The sequence below is a fragment of the Tauraco erythrolophus genome, chromosome Z, assembly GCF_009769465.1.
Source record: "Tauraco erythrolophus isolate bTauEry1 chromosome Z, bTauEry1.pri, whole genome shotgun sequence".
NCBI classification, from domain to species: domain Eukaryota; kingdom Metazoa; phylum Chordata; class Aves; order Musophagiformes; family Musophagidae; genus Tauraco; species Tauraco erythrolophus.
Window position 1 is genome coordinate 28,164,366 of NC_141496.1, and position 25,361 is coordinate 28,189,726.

General features: G+C 40.2%; 1 protein-coding gene across 1 annotated transcript in view; it reads right to left on the reverse strand.

Annotated features, from left to right (window-relative positions):
- JMY (junction mediating and regulatory protein, p53 cofactor) overlaps positions 1–21,727 on the reverse strand; it is a 65,009-nt gene extending 43,282 nt beyond the window's left edge. Inside the window, exons 1-2 of the mRNA XM_009982061.2 lie at positions 20,801–21,727; positions 2,941–3,114 (exon numbers count right to left, since the gene is read on the reverse strand). Coding sequence (XP_009980363.2) covers positions 2,941–3,114; positions 20,801–21,706 — 1,080 coding nt within the window. The 5' untranslated portion in view covers positions 21,707–21,727. The remainder of the gene's footprint in view (positions 1–2,940; positions 3,115–20,800) is intronic.
- Positions 21,728–25,361: the final 3,634 nt, after the last annotated feature.

Consider the following 25,361-nt stretch of genomic DNA (forward strand, 5'->3'; position numbering starts at 1 on the left):
CATACAATCAAGATAAAACATAAAACCAACAACAACAAGACTTAACGTCTACCATGGACAACACTAATCTGCATTTTCAAGCTTCTAAATATTTTAACTTTGTTATGAACTTTCATTCTGGGTTGTTTTGGTTGGTTGGTTTTTCGTCCAAAAAAGGAATCTGCAGAGGATACAGCAGTCCTACTCCAATAAGACCATGCTGAGCAGAGGGTATTTTGTATTTGTTTCTCCATTCCCTCCCAAAAGCCAAGACACTAAACACTCTTCTCAAAGACTACAGGCAAAGCAATTAATTTCCTCCTAAACTCGTTTTGAAAACTGACAAAATTAAACTGATTAAAATACTTATTAAAATCCCCAAATTCTTAAAAAACAAACTAAAATAATTTCCTCACAAATCAAAATCAGATATCTCAGAGAAAAGGTCTAAAAACGTTAAATGAAGTAATTGCAGAAGGCATACGCAATCTTGACTAAATACTGATATTTGTATTCAGGCTTAATTAAAGATGTAATTTATTTTTTTCATTTTGGAAACATATTCTGCAGGTTCCTCCCTCCTTATCCTGTCCTACATCCAAACTTTATCCTTCTCCTTGTCACTTTTTAAACATAAACAGTATTACATGTCCACAGCTCCCATTTCACCGGGGTAGTAAGCATCTGAAATAATCATGATATGCATGAAAATGGAGCTAACCACACCTCAAATACTGTGTTCAGTTTTGGGCCCCTCATTAAAAGAAAGACATTGAGGAGCTGGAGCGTGTCCAAAGGAAGGCAATGAAGCTGGTGAAGGGTCTAGAGCACAAGTCCTAGGAGGAGCAGCTAAGGTAACTGGGTTGTTTAGCCTGGAGAAAAGGAGGCTGAGGGGAGACCTTCTCGCTTTCTACAACTACCTGAAAGGTGGTTATAGTGAGGTGGGTTTCAGTCTCTTCTCCCAAATAAGATGCGACAAGAGAAAACAGCCTCAAGTTGTGCCAGGGGAGGTTTAGGTTCAATATTAGGAAAAATTTCTTCACCAAAAGGGTTGTCAAACATTGGAACAGGCTGCTCAGAGAAGTGGTTGAGTCACCATCCCTGGGGGTATTTAAAAGATATGTAGACAGGGTGCTTAGGGACATGGTTTAGTGGTGGACTTGGCAGTGCTAGGAAAATGGTTCGACTTCCTGATTTTACAAGTCTTTTGCAACCTAAAAAATTCTATGATTCTATAACGGTTTACAGAAACCTAAGGATCTTTGTTCCATTATTAAGCCTGCCAGAAAAACATACGCAGTGAGTTAACACAAACCATTTCATGCACAAGTTCTATTTATAAAGCAATTCTTCTACCCTAGCTACCCAGCATAACATATATTTTGTCATCATAGATACAAGTACTGCTTTCTCTCAAACAATGAAATGAAAAACAAGAGATGGCATCCTTCTCTACCACATAATACAGATCACCAGATTTTTATAACTGAAAAATTGCCAAGTTCGGAAGAGAACTTAATGTACATTAGATGCGACTATGTATGACTAAAATAATCAACCACAAAACACGTCTCTGAAGTTTACCAAGGTTATTCTTCCAGGAAAAACAGAAAATGAGGTATTTTAACACTAGAATTCAAGAGATCGTTGAGGTTAAAAAAAACACAACCCCTCCCCCCCCAAAAAAAAAACCAAACCAAAACAAAATCCAACTCTTAATTCACATTTCCTACTCAAGATATTTGTCTTTTGTTGTTTGAAAAAAAGAACCAAAAAAAAAATATTCATATTTTCCTCTGCTATAAATTCAAATAAAATAGTATGGGAACTATTTCACCATGCTTTGAAGGTGGCTTTTTATTAAATGTAGTGTTCATAATCTTCAACCATGTAATACATCTGAAAAAAACATTCATCCCAATTCTCTATGCAGCAACATTCACCATTCAGAGGGAAAAAAAAGCACTTTTAGTTCAAATTTCATCATGTTATCTCACTGAGATAGTTTCAGATTGCTGAACTTTCTGCAAAATTACTTTATTGACACAGCAATGACTCAAAATAAAACTAGAAGTTATAGAATCGTAAATCCTCTTGCCTGCTTCCCTTATTCTACACTCAAAACCAGAGAAAAACACTGTGTTTTTAAATTGAAACCAGTAAAAACAATGTCGGCTAATTGAACAAGGTGACAAGCTGAGATAAATTGACATTTGCAATGCAGATTAAATGAAACAAACTCATTTTAGCTTCTATGTTACAACACATATATTAGAAAAATCAGAAGGCTATAGTCTTAATAATCTGCATAGGAATTAATTACTTTATCAAAAGTATTGCTGAGATGCAATAAAGATGACATTTGTTATTTTTGGTTAAGTATTTAAAATTAGAATTATTTTTAAATAAAACAAATATATGCATTCTAAAACATTTTTATCAAAATGTGATATTCTTCAGTTGGCTATACTTTTTTAGCTCTTAGGAAAATATACTGTTAAAGTGTTACAACAAATTGTATACTTCTAATATGCTTCTATGTTTAATTGCTTTGCAACATTAGATAAGAAGCTACTGACTTCTCATGGTTTATCGGATTATCTTAGAAAACTAAAATGAAAACTAACTTCCTGTATAGCATACATACTGTATGCATGTCTCTGTATTTTATATATTAGTCAGTATTCCCAGTAATCACAAAACGGTAAGTTTCACCTAATAAATTCTGCAACGATTTGAACGAACACCATACATTAAACAGCTGACGGTTAGTGACATATGCCTGAGATGTTCTCACTCTTCAAAAGCACTCCTCTGAGTGGAGGAACCAGAAAAATAGGGTCAATCTCTAATGCAGAAACTATCACTGCATATACTACACAATAAGAGTAATAACCAGTAAATAGTAACAAAAAAGCCTAATTTCGCCATTATTAAGAAGTCCAGTTATGTTTACTATACCTTTATCTGCTGTCTTCTAAGCATCGCAAGTTCCCTCATATCTCGGAACGGCTGTAGTAAGTACTGGTAGAGCTCCGTGGTAGCTTCTGCAAGACTACTGTAGGCTTCATCTTCCATTTGATACAGTTCAAGCAGCTCTACCATGCTTTCTGTTTTCTTATGTTTTTCCAGAAGCTGTAGAAGAAGTGCCAATTTTAGTGAATGTGTCCAAACATTCTTAATAAAACTGAGTCATTGAAAAAACATTTTTTAAACCAATCCCCTTGTATTATCTTCCCTCTCACATAAAATCATCACTCAGAAAAACAAACAAAACATCTTAATCCCCACCCACATCCTGAATTTAGCCAGTAACATACAAGCACTCTCTAATAATCTTAACTCAAAATGTGCAGCACTTTTATTGATGTTTTTCTTTCCAAAAATCTCTGGGAGGTAATGAATATGAGCACAAAAAGCATTTTAGCACAAGAATCTGTAACACAGTAATCAGATATGCTGCTTCACACATTTGCAGGGGTGGGGTGGTGGGAAGGAGTGACAGGAAAGGAGGCAAAAGAAGAGAAGTCACATTTTGATCTTTCTAGGTCTTTTGGTTTGGGTTTGGGGTTTTTTTTGCCTGTCTGTACATTGGACCCACACAGCCCCATTATATCAGTGCAGCTCCAGACACAGACAAGAATCTATATGAAACAATCAGTGATCTGCATTTTTGGTAATTTTGCCGTCTGGTTTATGATTTTAGCCTAGACAGTTTAGGCGTGAAATTTCAAATGCATGAAGCTTCCATCAGATTTTTTTTTCTTTTAAAAAGGATATTATCAAAGTATTATGTTTTTAAGAAATACTTAAAATAAAATAAATCCTGTTTTAATGCATATAAGAAAACACAACCACCAAAGTCTGTCCATTCCTTCCTTTAACTCTTATGAAGCCGAAAATGCATCTGTTTGTACAAACTTACTTCAACGTAAATTTTTAATTTATATGCTTGGTTTGCATCTATTTGGGGCATTTTCCTGGACAGATCTCACATGCTGCTGGAAATCTTTTATCTTTTCTAAAAAAATATTCAACTGTTTAACAAAAACTAATCTCATACAGACATGTCAAGTACTTGATGTGTTACAAAGACAAGATTATCTGAAATTAATTCCCCTCTTATGTAATTTTCAAAGTCAAAGTCTCTTGGCCTTTATATTATTATCTCAAAAGCATAGGCTAGAAACACTACGGAATAAGTACATCATATATCTTCTATTTGTTCATTCAAGCTGGATTCCAAGCCTGCATGAAATATTCTCAATATTTCAACTCAATTGCATCAAGTATTATAACTGGAATACAAAACAGAAGTAACTGCAGACTAGAAATTGAAGCTTTGGTCAACAGTCCTGTGGTATCTGGTTCATTTATACCCCAGGACCCAAGTTATACCCAAGTCAAGAGAAGACTTGATCACCACCCTGTCTACTCAGTTTGCTCCATTACATTTGTATTACTATCATATGTTTCAGTTACCCGATCGGATAAGAAAAATTTCCTCTTTCTTCATAATGTAAAGTTTGCTTCTGAAGAACCCCCTAACCCCACCTGGGCCTCCTTTGAAGCACTAAAGATCAGCCAAGATAAGAGAGAGGATGCAGGGTAGAATGCCGAGTCTCATAGTAGCTTCATTTACATGTTCAGCATTAAAATGATGGTCAGATGACATGCCAGAAGAGCTTTCACTCAGCAAGGCTCAGCAGAGATGAAAGGTCTGGGAGAGATGGTGTAGAACAGGTATGACACTCCTCACCAGCACAACACAATTTGTTTTATTACCTAAACAATTTCACCTAGGGAATTGTTCCTATTGCAAGGTCACTTGCTGTGACCTCTGCTCTCTTCCAGCAGCACGTAGTATTTTGTGGCATTTGAGTTCTCACTGAGAGTACTAGGCAGTGGTTTGTCTTTTCCAACCTAAATGATTCCATGATTCTCTACACACAGTTTAAAGGAACACAGAAAGGTCAGACTATTGTCTCTCAGTTTTCAGAACTGATGTGATTACCAAACACCAAGCCTTCACCAGTACAGTGTGGCATTGAAGACTGAGAGCTCTGATTCCAAGCCTGATGAAGAGTCCAGGCTGCTTTATGGCCACTAGTCCTAAAGGGGCACTGACATAGGAGACAGACGGCGCTAAGCTGGCTGCGTGGAGGATCTTTCTCACTTCACTCTATAAAGCAGTCCAATGGAAGCTCTCCTGTTCTCAATCAAAGTCAGCTGGAGCATTTTTTCAGCTGGCTGCCATCCAGACGGTATTCAGACTATCGGATAACAATAACGCTGGGTCTAGCACGGAACCACTGAACTAATAATGTCATAAGCACAGACTCGCAGGTAGTTTAACTGTGTGTGTTCCAGTTTTCACACAGGCAGTACTTAAGACGACACGCTACATTAGAAACATGAAAACTCAGCTAGTACGTTTTGTTCAGATGGAGACACCAGTGAAGCTGGCTGAATGCCTAAACCAACATGGTACCTTAAAACCATGAAGTTCTCAAGATGTTAGCATAAAATACATGAGCAATTTTTGTGACATGTTTTATGCCTCTCTCAAGATTAATTCTCAGCACAGACACTCAGTGTTACTGTTCGTTTACTTCAACAGTCTCGGTATGAATTTTTGACTTTCACAATTTTTTAATTACATTCTTTAAAGAAGTGGGTGGAGGAGGGTAGAGTAATATCCTGTATAGGCCTGACTAGCGCTATACCCATTGAATATTCAATTTATTTTAAGAATCATGTTTCACAGATGTTACATTGTTCACAACTAAATGAATCCATATATTTTAGGCAACTATTATGCTGAAAGACTCTAACCAGCAGGAAGCACATTTTTTTCAATTCAGCGGCACATATATTTGAACTACATAAAAAAGATTATTTCTGTCTTCAGTATTTTTAAAAAAATAATTTTGTCCATAAAGCTTTAAAAGCATTACTGCACACAGCGCAATTATGTGCGGGTTGACCTCAGTTGGGAGCATAATCCAAAGCTTGCTTTAATCAGTGAAAAGCCAAGTCTTACACTTCCTTTGCTATTATTCCCAAAACTTTCCCAGTTATTCCTGTCTTATTTTGCGTATTTTATAAAAACATTGCAATATGACACACATCCACTTTTAGCTAAAACAGGTTGCAAATATATTTTTCAGTCTCTTCCTAAGCTTCATCATACTTTTGGAATGGTAATTACAGAATACCCTATTTTTCTATGAATTTAGATTCTCAGAAGCCTGATAGTATTACTTGTCATTTCCAGGACGAACTCTAAAGATTTTTAATTGAAGCAGCATATTTAAGACCACAGGTACAACTAAGAACAGTTGTTTTCAGAGAGAAGTACAGTAAGACAGATAAAGAAGTTTTTAGATACTCCATTCTTTCCACTGAAAAGGAGTCCAAAGAGTAACACGACAAATCTTCCCGCTTACCCACTTGTAATAGTCTGCAATGAGCTCCAGACAGTGAGCTCTTTAGAAGTAAAACTCCACAGTACATAAAATTCGCATGCAAAAATTTAGCAACTGAACTTAAGACTGCAATTTCTTATATCAGAACATGCTTAAAATTGTTTCTATTCTCTCTTCTTTTAAGCTATCTTTAAATAAAACACACAAAAAAAAAAATCATCTTGTTAAAAGCAAACACACTCCCCCATGTCCTAGTAAGGAGCAGGAGTCTCAACTACATGAAATCTGTACTGTAGGCGAACTGCTTTTCTCTCTATTACACACATGGTCCTGTATTTGCATGTTACCTGTTGTGTTTAAAAGCTCAAGCCTTGCCAGGACATTTAGCTTCTGTTTGCATGATTGCACTGCCATCAACAATCCTTACCCTTGTACTATAAAAAGACTATTTGCACTATTGTAGCAGGTGAATGGCCCAGTAACAGACCAAAACCTGACTCTCCAACACAGATCCAAAATATATTTTGCTGTTAGAGCAGAAATCATGTAAGAGAATACAAAAGACGGATACAGAGTTGGAATAGCACAAGTAAGGTAATAATGCCCAGCATGAGAAATACTGGAACTAGCACTACAGTATCTGTCTAATCTCTTAAGATTAGAAGATACAAACAAGCGAGTTCCATATTAAACATGTTTGGAAACCACACAGTTTGTAATCAGTACATAAAGCAATCATCCACCTATTGAGTGGACAAAAAAGTCCAATTTTTTCAACTAGGCTCTGAATATAGGGAATCAGAATGAATAGCAACAGTTATTGTCTGGATTCTGGGGTGAATTTCCGAAGGACTGTTTACAGAAAATTAAATTAATTACAGATCAGTTAAAATAATCAAATTAAAGGCACACATAAAACAAACAAGTTCAAAGTCCACAGTTATTCTAAGAAACAAGCAGCAGACACACATACACACAAAACAAATCCTAAAAAAATATTGGGAAGTAAACCAGTTTTTAAAATACAAGAAAAAAAAAAGAACATTTCCATAAGATTGTCTTCTATGCATCTGAAGAGCTGCTCATATCAAGCAAGCCACATTATTCCTCTTTAAACCCTGTTCAAAATAGTCTTATAACTGCGTGCAGAGACCTTGTGTACCTCAGTACATATGTGCAGAGATGTACTGGGTGTAGGTGGCAAGGTTTCTGTAGCAGGGGTGGCTTCTGCAAGAAGACGCCAGAAGCTTGTCCCATGTCTGACAGAGCCAAAGCCAGCCAGCTCCAAGACAGATCCACTGCCAGCCAAGGCTGAGCTAACCAGGAACAGTGGTAGTGCCTCTGTGACAACATATTTAAGAAGGGGAAAAAAACTGCTGCACAACAGCAGCTGGGAAAAAGGTGTGAGAGCATGCAAGAGAAAACTTTGCAGACACTGAGATCTGTGAAGAAGGAGAGGGAGGAGGTGCTCCAGGCACCGGAGAAGAGATTCCCCTGCAGCCCGTGCTGAAGACCATGGTGACACAGGTTCTCCTCCTGCAGCTCATGGAGGTCCACGGTGGAGCAGATATCCATCTGCCGCCCATAAAAGAACAAACGCCAGAGAAGCTGGATGTGCCCTGCAGGAAGCTGCGAACCCGTGGAGAGCCTGCACTGGAGCAGGCTCCTGACAGTACCTGCCAACCCTATGAGAGCAGCCTATGCTGAAGTAGGTTTGCTGGCAGGACCAATGACCCTGCAGTGGACCCACACTGGAGTGATTTGTTTCTGAAAGACTGCACCCCATTGAAAGGATTCGTGCTGGAGCAGTCTGTTCCCACATCCAGTGGAAAGGATCCACACTGAAGGAGTTTGTGGTGATCCGTCTTCTGTGGGTGAGACCTGATGCTGAAGCAGGGGCACAGCATGACAAGGAAGGAGTGGCACAGATGATGTGTTACAGACTGACCACAAGCCCCATTCCCCGTCTCCCTGCACCACTCAGGGGGAGGAGGTAGAGAAACCAAGAGTGAAGTTGAGCCTGGGAAGAAGGAAGGGGTAAGGGGAATGTGCCACTAGATGTGTTTTTATTTCTCATTATCCTACTTTGATTTAATTGTCAATAAATTAAATTAGTTTCCCCAAGTTGAGTCTGTTTTGCCTGTGAAGGTAACTGCTGAGTGATCCCTCTCTGTCCTTATTTTGACCTACGAGCCTTTTGTCACTTTCTCTCTCCAGACAGCTGAAGAGGGGGTGTGATGGAGTAGCTTTGGTGGGCACGTGGTGGCCAAGCTTAACCCACTACAAGAGAGCACAACAGAAGGCTAAGACCAGGATACTGCAGATTGCCTGGCCTCTTTTCACTTGTATCAATGATTTTTGTTTATACTTAGGTTAACAGCTCCTAGGAGCTCCTAGGACAGTAACAACTACTTTTGTTAAGTTCACTTACACTGTTTATCAAAGTGCACCTCATTTCAATATACTACCTGTAACACAAGTCCATAGAAACGGACAAGAACTGAAAAGGGTATGAAAAATTGAAGTAGTATTTTAACATAGACAAGGGAGCCAAAACATTATTTCCATGTGTGCATCATTACTGAACAATGCAACTTCTCTCCTCCCACCCGAAATTCTAAATTGAAACCTCAGCAGAACTGTATGTATATATATAACTTGCTGGAGAATCACAAAGCACAGGCTTAAAGCTGCCAACTCTGACAACAATATATGGCACACTAGATCTCTTCTGAAAGCTCAGGAGGCAGATGTCTAAAAACTATCTCTTTTTCTGTAAAGAAGACAAACGTGTAACACATTGTAAAGTTGCTTTTACTTTAAAATGCTACTTGTCTTATCACCTTACCCAACTGTGTGATGTGGCTGTGCCACTCCTGAGTTATACTATCACGCTAAATGAGCCTAAAAAAAAAAAAGAGGCATTTGTATGAATTTAGTATACTACTTAGAATAGCACAATCACAAATAAGCTACAGAAATCATAGCAAACAAGGGCTAATTGCGTAGGAGTAGTGCTCATTGTACACAAGTGCTAGGCTTTTTTCTGCTGTTAGTAACACAGAAATAAGTATTTACATTGTAATGTGATTTGATGAATAAAATAGATCTGTTTACTGTATTTCAAAGTTATTATGGCACTCTGGGACCCCATCCCTGTGGAAAGGGATAAAATAACTAAAACATAAAGTCACTAATGAATCACTGATCAATTGGAACACGGCAACTCTGAACAAAAAGAGTTCTAGGCAACACCTCCCCCTGAAGGCTTGGCAAAGAGCTTATTTTACATATCCTGATGAGTCCTAAGTAATTTTTTTCTGCAGAGTTCAATCAAAAAAAAAAACCAAAGCCAGAACACTGGGAACATACATCACATAAGTGCTCATGCTGCACCATAAAACACATTAACTTTTGGTCCACAGACCACCTTCTTCTGTGCTTCTGAACTACGCCATTAGTCAAGAAAACATATTCAAGAGCCTCAAAACTGACAACTGTCTAAATAAAACTAATATTTGCATGAAATGAATACATTTACTTAGCAGGTACTACAATGCTCTTAAAACCCTTTTTTGTGTAAGGTTTGCATGTCAGGACACAGGCCTAGCCAAATACTCACTCTGCTAAAGAGTATATGTTCTTTTATGAAAACATAAGTGAAAATTTGATGGGAAGAAAAAAAATGTAAGAGGTATAATTGATTTCACTCTGAAGTCAGATAATGGGAATCGTATCAGCAGCACTGAATTAGCATTGTAGAACTCGTAAGAGTACATTTGGCATGATAGCAGATATACTCAAACATCTGATAAATCTAGTCTTACACTTTTAAAAATCTAATTCAAATTGGGTAAAGTATTGTTTAAAACCTAATTCAAAGCACTGTGGGTGAATTCACTTTTTGAAGTTGAGCTAATGGCTTGCTCCTATCAAAAGGAGATCCCACTTCCCATCCGCTCTTCTGTCTCTTCTTCCAATTCCACCCCAGTTCCTTGTTCCTTCTGCTCTCAAGACTCCCCCTTCCTCCACTGCACTGGCTTCAGTATTTCTCAGACCCTTCAACAAACTAGCCAAGTGTCTGTCAGAAAGCTATTTCTGTAGTTTCTCTTGAATTAATTTACTGAGTTGAATCAGCACACCACAAGGACAGAGAAGCACAATAGGAAGGAACACAAAGCTGAAAGGGGGACAGAAAATTATAGGATCCTCTCCCTTCAGCACTAGTAAGCTGATGATCCAGTTCTTCAGCTCCGTCCAACAACATGGCTGATGAACCATCTTCAAACCCTGTACGACAGCTGACAGTTAACTAAAATGGTCCTCTGATTTCTCAAAGCTAGTACAGTTCGACACTGTTTCAACCTTTACAGCATCTTATATAACAGTGAAATCATGGAAAGGCAGGTCTAAGAAGGAAACAGCATTACACATGACTAAGTGCAATTTTTAAAGTTTCTAAGCTAACAGAGATTTTTTTATTTAAAAGTTCAATACAACAGCCAAAAAGGCTTCATAGGAACAACACATTCACAGCCCACTAATACTAATAAAAGGCTAAATAAGATACCAAGAAACTCCTGAAATAGCGTATCATGCACACTATTTTTCCTCTCACTTTAACAGCAAACATCATGTAAATAACGTATTAAATCACTTTTGTAACAACACAAAATTTCCAACAAAGGCAATTTATATTAGTATCAGGCAAACATAGACTTGTATTCTGCAGCGTTACCCATTTGGGTTGGGTTTGTTCCTGTTTTCATGAAGAAACGAACAAGAAAGGATATACAGTTCAAATGTTATGGAGAAATAAAATCCATGCGTGATAAAGCAGCATGATAAAATGCAGTTGAAATAATACATATCATTTACCTATTAATTCAGTTCTTCCAGAACAGCTCCAATTCTGCAAATAGTCTGGAATTTTCTAAACTCCTCCCACACATGGATTTTTTGCTGAATTATACTACTCTAAAGTGACAAAATCGTACAATTTTAAATTCTGACATCTGATGATTATAAACAAATATCACATTACTGAAGGCTGAAGAATTTGGGCTCTGAAGCCACAGTGCTGCTTGTAGAAAAACTATAAATTTCCAGGAACTTAAAACTGATCTACAGATTTTCTCACTCTGAAGTTTCACAACTGAATTAATACATTTTGCTCCTCTTTCTTTAAAAAAAAAGAAAAATCCTTAAAACAGATATAAAGCACAATGTTATTAAAAGTTTAGGGTGTTGGTTTTGGTTGTTTTTTTTTGTTAAAAGCCTTAATTGAAATTAGTTCTGTTTTACGCATAGGGTTGAACTAGAAAACCCAAAGACGTTCCTTCTAGCATAATAATTGACGATTCTAAGTTATTGAAAAATCTTTTACAATACCCTCTCCCTAAAGTAGCTCAAAACAAGTAATGATGCAATGCTGTTACGTGAAAAATTGTGCTACTACTAATTTTAGATCACACACAAATTGTCTGCAAGTCACCACAAACAAATGTTAATTGATGATTTAAACATTTTTCATATAAAAAAAGCCATCCAGTTCCTTCACACCAACATCATAGCATTTTTTTCCAAAAGGTCATAGAAAACATTTGTCTACAAATGCATTTTGGAAAGTACTGTAATAGCAGCATAAAACAAACAAAAATTTTTCATTAACATTTAAGAAAGCAGAGGTACTCAATTTACTTTCAAATAAAAAAGGTTGCTGAATGATTGGAATTATTACATAACACCTTTCCAAGAGCAACTTGTTGACAAAGAAAGTTTACCAGGCATTCGAATTGTTCTGAACTGGTAGTGTTTGTCTGCCCCGTATGTAACAAAAAAAAAAAAAAAAAATCCATACATTTGATAAGTTTTAATCTATAAAGATCACAAACAGAAAAGAATAGACAGATCAGAAACCCAGAGACAGGGTCTTAACAGTAAAAGCTTTTTAACTGAAAACAATCTCTGCCAACATGTTTGCAACTGGTGAGTGGAGTCACAGACAGATAAACCACTAGCGTTCTACTCACATCTATTCTGAACAGCTCCAGATGACGATTTTCAAAATCTAGCTTACCAGGGAAACTCACTGCACATTGAAACACCTTTCTGCTTATGCGCAGAAGAGTTAATCCAAAAGTAAAATCCAAACTGCACAAATGAGCCTCTATTAAGGTTACTGATAGTAACGGACACAGTCCACAAGCAAGGAGACATCTATAGAGACATTTCAAGTTAACATCTACCACTGTGCGTTGAAATTCTTCCTGAAGTTTTCAGACAAACTAATAATGGTTTGGTTTATATTTCAAGCCCAAATTCTTCAGAAAATAGAAACTGGGCAAGTTTCAACAACAAGCTAATTAAAATAAAACCACATTTCCCTTAATTCATACAGTTTATGACTGGAAGATACTATGAGATCATCTAATCTCCTACCCAACAAATTCAAACTATTTTCTTTGATTTTATAATCCTGTTTCAAGTTATGCAAGAGCCTCAACAATTATTCTTAAAGATTAACCTCTGCTCTAGCAAATAGCACCACCAGATTTCTGATGCGACCATGTTATCACTTCCTTTAAGGGCACAACAATTCTTCTTTCAACATTCTTATAACATTCTTGCATGTTTGCTATTAAACAGCACTACACTTAAGGCAGGGATTTTCAGTGAATTATCCAAGATCTTTGTTCTGAATGGTGACAGTGATGTTAGTACTATGCAAGACGTATGAGTAATTCAAATAAATTGTTCCAATGTACAGAAACCTTGTCTCTCTTCCTCAAAAACTCTCAATCTTCTAATCTAGATCAGTATACACTACGTGGTTAAACCTACAGTTGCTGTTAGCCTCACAGGTTCCTTCCCCATAGAGTTGCCCTTCCCCTTCCTCTATAGAGTTCAATTCATGTTTATTTGCTTCTCTTGCTTTTTATGGTACTAAAAATATGCATTATAGCAGTATAGACTCACCCACAGTAGAATTATATTATCAAAGGTTAATAGTTGATTTCCTCTCTGGAGAAAATAAAGGAGGAAGAGGATTGAGCCTATTTAGAAGGTACTCACAACTGCTAAAGCAACACAATCAACAACCCACAATCTCACCTTATTCCACTGCCAATCCCTATTTAGCAGACAACAGCTCAGCTATAGATACATAATATCACTGAGTTAGTCAATATGTATCTTAACAGTATCATCATTTTCCTTCCCTCTCCTCCAATCTTCCTTCTTTCCTCACGGTATTCCTTACAGCTGTTTTCATCTCTTGAAAACATAAAAAAGTTTTGCAGATATATCTTTAGTTGGACTGAGTCCCCACATGGACTGAAGTTCCTTTCAATAACAGCAATTTCCTGGTGGACTGCAATGGTACATTTCTACTAATATTAAAAAAAGAATCCTTAAAAGCACCTTCCCAAAGAGGAAAAACAGTATGTACAGCTATTTCTGAAAAACTCAGCTTTTCAGTGCCTTCTTCAGCTCTGTAGTAGCAACACTGACATACATCAAGAGCAACATAAACCTCACTAATCATGTGTAAGAGGTGTCTTGTCAAGAAATGTGAAAGATGAAATGATTAGAAAGAATTTGCTTCCAAATTCTAAACATGCCTGTGTAAATACTACCTCAGCCAGAAACAGAGAGGGGAAAGAAAAGTTACTGGATTAAGAAAGCGGTTTTAAAAGGCATCGACTTGACGACAGGACTGGAGAGAAAGAAAATAATGCTGGAAAAATTGAGAAAAAATATGCAAGAAAACAAAGGTAAACACAAAGAAAAGACAACCCAACACCACCTCTAAGAGCTGTGAATCCCAAAAAGTACAATGAATTACAAAGTACTTATTATATAAGTGGTACATACCTCTTCAAAATATTTTGGCATATGAAAATCCTGCAGTTACATGTTGACTAGAACAACTTCAAACAAAAACATAAGGGAAAGTCTACCTCTACATCTAGGTAAACAGAATAATTCAAATTTTGAAGGAGAATAACAAATAAAATAATCTTATCAGCAGAATACTCCCCCAAATACAAGACACTAATAGTTCCCTAATCCCAGTTCAGACAGTTGAACAGAGGATGTATCGCATTTTATTTCCTCTTCTTTCCCTCCCAGCTACTTGGATAAGGAAATGATCTATGAGACTGGCAAGCTGCTGTCTTCAGTTTCTAAAAATTAAGTATACGCTTACTGACTAGGGGTCATACTGAACAATATTGCTATATTCTTACCTAAGCTCTGGCAAGGAAGATCTAGCTCTTCAAGCAGATGTTCTTTTCTTTGTGTATGTATCATTTCTACACGTTTTGAAGAAATCTACATTATTTTAAGCATTTTGCTGGCTTCAGATACACCAGTAGTATTTATCGTCTTCAGCTAGCTCTTGTCAAACTTAACAAGGCACTAGTAAAATAATGCATGAAATCTATCTGCATATATATGCTGTGAAGTGCACTGTAGAAAGGGAAAATAAAACAGAGCAAAAAAAAAGAAACTCACTTCGAATCCAAAACAAGTATCCTACTGGGACTGGAAAAGAGACAACACACAGACTGACAAAAATGGGAAAAAAAAAAAATCTAATTAAACTATGATCACAAGAATATAAATCTCTGAAATAATTTGCTGCTACCTATAAAACAGAAGTAAAAGGCAAAGGTAGTAGGAAAAAAAAAAATCATTTAATCAAGAAGACATCAAATGGAAGAAGGATAAAATATAAGATTTTTCAATTAAAAGGTAAATTGTTATTTTGCTTAGGATTTAGAAAGTTTTAATACAGACTAAGGAGAGAAGCGAATACTATGGTAATATGGTCTATTGTCCTTTAAATACGGGATTCCTAGAAGCCATTTTAAAGCACGTATTTTAAAATGGTATGTAATCATATCTTAGGCTTTTAGCAACTGTGAGTCCACCACATGATTAAGCTATTTCCAATCTAATTATCCTTGCTAATACAAGGGTCCAAGAATCTCAAGTGATATAGCTCTCTCTACCTTACTTCCATATCTTTCAGTAGTATCAGAAGTCATCGTCATCATTGTAACATGGATTTACGTATACAGAACACATTTAGAAAAATCACAGAAACACTGAAAAGAAAATACCTGTGTGACTTAGATTTTTATTATTTGCAGAAAGGGGGAAGGGGAGAACACATTTAATTCTGCTTGTTTCAAAATGTATTGGAGTATCCTTGCTATTGGGTTTGACACTTGCAGAATGAGTCAGGTGTGAACTTCCAACATCGAAAATGTTGAGTCTTTAAAATATTAACTTAGGACTAATTTGTAACCACCAGAAATAACTGCTAATGACTCCAGTTGCAAACTAGATAAATAAAGAGATGATGCCGGACAAGGCAGAAAATATCTTTGGTTGGACAGTAACACAAGTACCAGCCTGAGTACTATTATCATGCATCTTCTAAGAACTTGGAGACTTGTTCTACAGAGCATGCCCTATAGCTGCTGACATACATATTTTGATTATTACTAGCTTATAGTACTGGTACAGCACTTAAATACCCTATTTATTGGAAAAAAGTGTTAACACTACAAATAATGAGTACATAAAAAGAAGCTTTCAAATAAAAATAGGTTGGATTTCCAGAAAGCTCAGTATTAGTCTCAATTCTGCTCTATTCATGTCAATAGGAAATAAAAAAAATCTACAGTGTATCTTATTTTAATCCTATCTGCTCCCAAAGTTAAATATGAGCCAGTGTTCTCTCCCGAGACACTTGATATATTTTCTAAATCTAGCTATTGCAGCTAGTATACAAGATCCAGTTTTCTTTGTTCCTTGCACAGAAAGATATTACATTGGTTTTGATGGAAACACTACTGCTAGTATTTATTTTTTGCATTACTGAAACATTGAATACTTTTTCGTAGTGTTTAATATTATTCCCTTTTGCATTGGTTACGAGTTTGACTTGAAATCTCTCTTTAAATGACACAGTAGATCACTGATTAGAAACAAGTCACCTTACCTCTGGAAAACTTGCATTTTTGGTACAGTGTCCCACTACCTACCATATTCATATTTACTTCAGAACTGAACATACATAGTCAAAAGCAAGGAAACAAAATCCTCCTAGTTACTGAGACAATCCTGAAAATGTATTTTCTCTAAAATATTAGAACAGGTTCAACAAAAGAATAATCTATAGCTATTATTTAGCTTTTTTGATGTGAACAGAAATATGTGACAGCACCCTTGGAAAGCAACAAACATGAAATTCCGTTATTTATAACCAAATCCGTTAGTTACCAATGTGTGTGATTTGAAAATCGTATTTCATTCATTGAAAACAAAAAATAGTTTCCTACTGAAGCTGTGCAAGTCATTTTAAGATGTAAGAAAAAAAAAATGACAGTACAGATTTCTGTCAAAAAGCCGACACTTTCTTCTCATACAACTTGTTACTGTAACAAGAGATAAAAGATTTTTATGCTAATTTTTCTTAGCTTTTGAATCAAAGGAAAATTAAGCCAACTAACATAAGATAAAAGTTTCCAGGGTTATTCTGGTGCTTAGTAAAGTATTCCCCCGTATAGGGGAAGGAAATTAAAAATATCAGTAGATTCTCACTCCCAAGGCAGCCCTAGGTTAGTCACAGAAAATAAGATGCTCTCTGAATTTCTTTAGAATTTAATCATCACTGCAAAGCATTTCTGAACTTTTCTATAGAAGCAATTAAAAAGAACACACACAGCAGACAGGCACAAAATGGTCTTTAACAGTCCACCTGCAGATACTAGGATTCACAGACTCTGGAGAGCAACAAGTTGTACAACTGGCATTCAAGATCCTATAGGCCATCATCTGCCAAATTTTAGACTGCCATGGCAATTAGAAGCTATAAGAACAGAGAGATTCACAGGTAACATCGAGTCAAAGATGCTGACGTAGGCATGTAATGTAAAGACAGGCATCCCAAACTCACAACTTGCTATGAAAGAGCAAGTAAAAGGATAAGCACACAATGGAACATGTTTGTTGGTGTGACTAAGTCACCAAACCCTTTTAATCACAGTTTATACCAACACCACTTTTTATTCAGCAAAACTGTGACCACATTAAACCTTTTGCCAACACAGCATTGACAAAGAGGTATGACACCATCTTTGATATTACTATACTCATAAAAATTTACAAGCATGTACACTTAGCCTAGAAAAACTCCTCCCATATTACAGAAGGAGGAGCACAGACAGGAAACTGGCAGGAACAAGCATACAGAGGAGAACTTTTTCTGCCTTCTAGATGCAAAGTTTAATACTTCGGAAATACTGACAAAGAAGCTGGAACCCCAAACAAGGATTCAGTGTCATCCTCTCTTTTGAAACAATAACACCTTTTATCTGGTCAATAACTGACTCTGTATCACGTGTCTATTTGGGAGCTCAAACCTCTAGCTGAGCACCTGAGGAATGTTTTCAACAGGCATAAACTTAATGAACAAGAGCTCTAAACAAGTGCTTATTCATTTTCAAAATTAGGTAGAGCAATACTTACTCCCTTACACACAAGTTTTTACTTTAACATAAATTAACATGAACTAAATTCCTAAGCTATTCCAGAATTAATAGTTATTATCTGAAAAAAAAAAAATGCTATTTCAAAACTGCAAATTATGCACGAGAAATTAATTCTAGGTCATATAGTTCCTCTACAACTTTTTTCTTCCTCATCTTGGATCTGTTTCTGCTTGCAACATTCTTCTGGCTTATTAGACGTTTATAATTGAGGCAGAGATAAAAATGCTTATTACGAAGAGCAACAATTATTAACTGCTGTGAAAATAAACTGGCTTGTGTGTAACTTATAGAAAGCAACAGATGGCCAAGTAGGGGATGCTAAAACAACAAACACGAGAGATTTTGTTGCTCACTTTGCTTCTCCACCCCAAAGAATACAATCAACAGAAACTGCAAGCATTTCTCAAGTAATATCTAACTGCGCAGAGGAATTCGTCCTGGAAAAAAAAAGATACACGAAATAATTATAAACTGCAGAGGTATACTCTAAAATTTAACACCGATGTCTTGGGCTTCTACACTTGTTTTCGCACAGTTTTACATTACTGAAGATCCTCCACATTCACTATGCTCCTTGATACCCTTTTGGTTGCCAATGCTGCTCAATTCCTTCTCCTTTTTCCAATCCAATATTCCTGCAATCAGCTAACAGGTAGAATGGACTTCAAGCACAGACGGAAAAGTAAATTAAAGTGAGAGATGAAACATTGATTCGGTAGGTCTCTCTGAAAGTATGAAAAAGCTTTACTTCAGAAATACCAAGCAGTACCCATCACCCATTGCTTCATTTGCTTAGAATTGCAATGACACACAATACCAGTATTTGCTTAAAAGAAAGACATTTCCTGTGGACCAAGCAAACTACAAACAGGTAAGGGAAAGAGAAACATGAGAGCCAAGAGGGAAAGAGCAGGTCACTCTATTGGTTTCTTTTCTTAAAGATGAACTACCTTTAATTAAAGAAGGCTCAATTTACACAACTGACAGTGACAGAAGCACAGCTGTACTGACTTCAGGTACACTACTGGATTGGTTATCATGGGAAACGAAGGTTGTATTGTAGTCAAACACAGAAATAGGCTCTGCCATTTTGTTTGCACCAAGTTCTGAACATTAACAGTGAATAAGATGTCATAGTTCAGAGACCTTGATGGATAAAGCTTGCATTGCCTATTGATAACCCATTCATTTTTTGCTGACAGGACTAGTGCTAATAGAAGTTGAGATTTTCCAAGAAACAAATCGTTCTTGCACAGTAATTCTGAATTAGTGTTTCCTCAAAAACACCACATGTTTTGAGTTAAGTACCCAGTTCCCAAACTCCATACATTTAACAGTAACTTCTCTTCTCCTGCTCAGCTCCTTATACAAACTTGTGAGCTGAAGGCTAAGTGAATGTAAACAGACAATACCAAGTGCTCGTGCAGTCCAAGAGAGAAAATCAGAGGCAATATGCTTTCACACATTCTGGACTAAAACTACTGCAGCAGATTATTAATCTAATTACCAGTTTTATATCAAAATTAACAATGATGAATTCTGCCCTTTGAACAGTCATGAGAAAAAAAAAAGAAAAAAATCACAATGATACACCCTAACACAAGAGTTTGGAAATAAACTTGTACCTGATAATCCTACACTTGATGTCCTTATGATTTCATCATCGATAAACAATTTTCTGACAGTCTGTAACTACAGTCACTAAGGAAAAGCTCTGCCCGAATCCTACAAAGACTCAAAACTATACCATCAAAGCAGACAGTAAGCAGATATGCTCATACTCCATCAAGGAACGTTCACCATCACACACTTCTTAACACACAACATTGGCAGGATACACGCAGGCAGCTGAAACAGCCAAACTTGACCTATAGCCCTATAATTAGATAGAATTGACGAAAATAAAAGATTCCATAACCTGACTCATATGCACAGTCACACCTAGATAGATCCTAGTTCATTCTGGATCAAGGGCACTGAAACACAAAAACAAGTGTAAAATTCTCCTCTTCCACTGGAAAAATCCAGATCCTCATATACCTCAGACCAAGAAGATGTGAAAAAATTCTCACACTGATACTGGAAGTTAGTAGAATCTCCTCAACTTCTTTTGTCTAACTAGTATGGTATGAGAAAGAGAAATGGAGTGTCCTGAAACATCCAAGTCTTGTCAGACACTAGCAACGGCAACGCAGTAAATACCTGCTGAGACCATACAGTCTGTTTTTTAAAATCCCAACTCTAAGAATTTACCAGCTGAACAAAAGTTAGTTACTCCAGTTCCACTGGAAAACATAATCACACTTGAAATACCAGATTTAGCACCCAGAGGTTGTAGGAATCTAAAATTTTTTGGCCTCAAGAGCCCAAATTGCACTGTCAAAATAAGCACCACATGTTGCTGCTCCCATTAAACAGAAAAATTCGGTCTCCAACACATTCTGGTACAAAACAACCCAGGAAGAAACATCTGGGAACACAATCTTGCCAAATCCATCAGATCCTTGTTCACAAACATCTACGTCTGACTGCACAGAAAAAAGTACTGAGCCACAATTAGATGACTAGGAAAATCTACACCTTCTTAAATCCTGACCTGAGACCTTGGAAAGGTTAAGCCTCATTATATTACATAGATTTTCAAAGTTGGTTTTTAAAAAAAAACAAACCACTAGACAGTTTTCCTGTACTTTTTTTTGTCCCATGGTTCAACCAATTCTGCAAAGGTAGAGGGGAGCAGCTAGAGAGAACAACTAAAGAAGATGTCACAGAGTAAGTAAAAGGTAACACTAAGGTGAAGATATCTGGACCATGTGGTAGCCTCACCTCCTGGATTCGCCTGCGGGCCCGCTGCAGCACTTCCTCGTACCCCTTCTGTCGCAGCTCACTCAGGCTCTCGTAATACTCTTCGGGGTCGTCAGTCTCCGTGAAGAGCACCTGCGAAAGGATCTTCCAGCCGCAGGTATCCAAGCTGTGGACCAAGTAAACTTGCAGCTTGTAGCAGAGAGCGTCCATCTCCTGCTCAGATAGCTCCGGGGCTCCGAACAGCACCGTCCACATGCCCGAGGGCTCCTCGGGGAAGGCAGGCAGGTAGGGCTCCAGCTCCGAGTTCACCGAGCACAGCTGCTGGTGCACTGCCCGCAGGTCTTGGAAGGAGAAGAGGCCTGCCCAGCTGCACTCCTCCCCCGCGGGCTCCGCGTCGGGAGCGGCCGGCTCGGCCGCCTGCAGCGGCGAGGGCGGCAGAGACAGCGCGGCGGCCGCCTCCTCCTTCCCCAGCTCCAGCACTTCTATATCTTCGGCGGCACCTGCGGCCTCCGGACACCGCTGCGGCCGCCGGGCCGGGCTGCTCTTGGCGCGCAGCGGGCTCCTCGGCAGCGCCTCGGCCGCCGCGCCCCTCTCGCAGCCCCGCAGACCCGCCTCGGCGCGGGGATGCGGGGAGCCCCGCGGCGGGCCGGGGTCCGCGCCCCAGGCCGCGCCCCTGCGCACCGTGGGGCTGCCGGCCTTCGGGGCGGCTCTAGCCTCGGGGCCGGCGGAGCCGCCGCGGCGGAGCTCCCGGGAGCCGCTGCGCTGCCGCTGTGCCGTGCGGTTGTGGCAGGTGATGGCGAACTTGCCCTCGATCTCGTTCCAGGCCACGATGAAGACGAACTTGTGCTTCTCCCGCTCCTGGAAGGCGTGAGGCCTGACGGCCACCCAGTCGGCCTCCAGCGTTTCCTCCAGCGCGAAGGCGGACATGGCGCTGCGCGGCTTCCCACACACGGACACACACACACACACACACTCCCCCCCTCCCCGCTCCCGCCCCGTCAGCCGCCCCCGCCTGTCCCGCCGCGCGCGAGCCGGCAACGGCTCCCCGCAGCCCCGCGCGCCGCCTCACTGCCCACCATCAGCCATCTTAGCGGCGGCGGCGGGGGGGTGGTGGTGGTGGAACGGGGAAGGCGCCGAAGATGCGCTGGATTCCCACCGGAGCGACGAAGGGGGTGGGGAAGGGAGGACAGAAGGGAAGCACCTCCGCTCCGCTCAGAGCCCGCCGCGCCCAGCCACCGACCTGCCCCCGCCGCCGCGGCGGACAATGCCCGGTGCCCCCGCACAAGTACTTCGCGCGCGTCACGTGGGGCAGGGTCTGTTTACAAGCGGCGGTGGCGCTGCGGCAACTCAGCCCCGGCCCCGCCCCGCGGCCTGACGAGGCCCCGCCCCCCGCCCCGCGGGCCGCCTTCCCCATTGGCTGTCGCGCTGGTGCTCGCGAGCTGCCCGCCCTCCGCCCTCGCGCTCCCGCGGTAGGCGGGGGCGGCGATGCCGCGCGCTGCCCGCGGGCGTACGGCGCGGCCGGTCGGGCTCCGCGCGGTGCGCGCTGGGAAGGGCAGATGCTGGGCCGGGGCTGTCAGGGGCTGGGGGCGGGGCGGGGCGGGGTGGGGTGGGCGGTCTGGCGGCGGGGAGGCGGGGCCGGTCGAGGTGGAATATGCCGCCTCTGCCATGCCGGCACCGGGGCTCCCGGGGCCAGGGTCGGAGGGCAACGGGCGGCTTCCGAGGCAGCGCCGGCTTTGGCCGCTGTAATCGTGCTGCTGACCTCCCGCCAGCTCGGGAGGAGCAGCACGTTGGCGGAGCGGTCCTGCGCTGCAGCTCCCTCGCCCGCTCTCCGCCACCCTGCAGCCGCGGCTGCGTTCCGGGGCTCCTGCCTCCACGCTGGCAGAAGGTCTCTGAGTCCTTCCTGGACTTTTCTGAGACCTTTCCTGGAGGTCCAGGAAATGGTACCTGCAGAGGATTTGTTTCTGATTTTCCTGCAGAGCGGCTTTCTGCGTGGCCGTAGTGAAGGATGTGGAGCTTCAGCAGTTTGTTTTAGTTGTGTGACTTAATTCTGACCAGAGATCGAACTAAAACACTTCCAGGATGCGTTGCCAAGAGCGCGTGTCGTGTCGGTGTGCTAGGCGGCAGACGTTTGCACTCGTGGCAGCGCTGCAAGAGCGCACCACCTGCGTGAGGAGACCTGGAGATCAGCTACAGCTGTCTTGGGCAATCGTGTGCTTTTGTGACTGACGTTGGCTGCACTGAGGCATGGCGTTCTGTGCTCCTCTTGGCCAGCCCTGCTTAGGAATTGGCGGTGCCTGCAGTGCTCTGCGAGGTTCCCAAGTGTACCACCGAGCATGAGGGTTGCAGTAAGCGTGTCTGAAAGGAGCGATTAATCACCTGCAGTTCCAAGGCCAACGGCCAGTTTCCCGATACCCTTTGGGATGTTCCGTTTCTCCTCCTGTATAAGCGAAAAAAAATTACTTCTTACTGTGACAATCCCAAAATACTTGCATCAAAAATAAGACAACATGCATTGGCCCATCTATGATACTGTTGTCCTGCGCCAAATTAGAGGAAGCACTGGGGAAATAAAATATTTTCAACTGAGTTTGCCAGAGAAGCAAGAGTGAGTCACAGCTGTTTTCCCGAAGTTACTGTGTTGACTAGCGTCCTGTCCTTGAAGGCTAAAGTATTTGAGGAGGGTCTCTGGCAAGCCCAACATTATCTGGCCATTAACAAAGCAACCTTGTATATGCAGGAGAAAGAAGGTTATGTCTCGAATACCCACAGTCACAGCTGTTAGAAAAAAGGAGGAAATTATGGCTCAGCAGGCAGAGGAGGGATCGTATCTGCGTTCTAAAGCTAAGGGTGATGTGTGCTGTACATCTTGGAGAGCAGCATTCTTTTCTGTTACCGTAAATTTGGGCACCAGATCAAAGCACCTGTGAAATGATCTGGAAGATTTGATTATACTCCCATGTGAAGAGGCCAAGCAAGCAAAGAATACATTGGTGGAGGAAATACAGTCTCTTTCTGTTAAGTATTCAGAAACAAATTTTCGTTAGATGAATGTAAGCAGAAATCCAATTTTGTCTTCAGTAATGCATGACAGAAAAAATAACGAAGATGCAACGGTATATGTATATCTGTATCTCCAGGCTTCAGAGCGTTAAACATGGATTCAGAATTTCTCATCAGCCAAAGGATCGGAGTCTTAGTATTTCAGGTATGTTACTGTAGAGGCTGAGGTCTTTGAAGCAGCGTTAACCTGGCTGTTCTCGGATAGCAGAGGGGCAAGCTGGTATAATTTAAAGCAGATACTGGGTGAGTGTAACGCTTGGGAGCTGACCAAAAACTAGTCTGAAAATCACTTGGCTACAGTCAAGTTTCTGATAAGCCTCTTTTCATGCAGCAGAAACGCTGTGCCATCAGCTCTCAAGACCTGTTGTATTTTGCCAAAATCGTACCATTACAGCAAAAGCTGAAAGGAAAAAGCAATTTTTCAAAATCACAGTATCAAGGAGCACTGAGTAGCCTTTGTAGTAACTTCTGTATTGAGGGATATCCATGTCGTTCTTGAAAATACAAACAGCAGGCTTTTCAAATGTTGGTGAATTGTTCTTAAGGGCGATTAACAGAAATACATCACTGGTTTCAACCAAATAAACTGGCAAAAAAAAAAAATTACATTCTTAAAGGGCTAAATTGCCTTCTGAACAGGGCTTGTGGTGGGGTGTACTCTTCTTCACTGAGCAGAAGTGGGTTAGTTAGCACGCAATCAGCTTTACCTGCAGTTAATTCCTGCTCTTTAAGTAAAAAGAAGCCAAGTTTGTGGCAACTGAAGGAACTACTGAGGACTGTCTCTGAAGAAAACCCGATCTGTCTGGAGAGAAAGGAACGGCTGCCATGTTGCTGCCAAGGACAGGGCACTTCAGCACAGGAGGATCCCATTGCTATCATGGAAACCGCACACATGAGAGGCCTGCTTAACCTTACCAACAGGGCTGTTGGAAGTAGCAGTTACTCAGCCGACAAGCTGGATTATTACTTTTTATAGAGCCAAAGCTTTTGGAGAGCCACAAGTGTCCTGTTGCTAGTGAGCTGAAATGTAAGGTTAAGAATTCAATTGATGTCCTATTTTTTTTTTTGTAAGAACTGGGTCAAGTGCCAGAACTTTTAAGGCAGGGAGTACTTTGAGTCATTGCTCTCCCTGGGCAGTCTCCAAGCAGTGATATTTAATAAGATCTTGAATTAGTAAGCCAGTGAAGAGTAGGTTTGCAAACTTCAAGGAGTTACTCCGTGCTTTTTCTGCCTTGCAGTATCATTTTGCTAAGCCTCTATCTGCTGGTTCTCAGACATGATCTCAGTTCAGGTCGGTGTTGGGAGAACAAGGAAACCACAAAATCCAAATTCAGCACAAAAGGTAGCCTGCCTAGGCAGATGTGTATATAATAAATGCAGAACCAGGCTGGTGAAACTCTATAGAACTGCACATACTTACTTACTTGCACATGTGTGTGGTGGATTAGTAATTGCCAGACGTAAAAAGTGGCGTCCTCTGCGGACTGAATAACGTGAACCACTGCAGAGTGATCTCACCCAA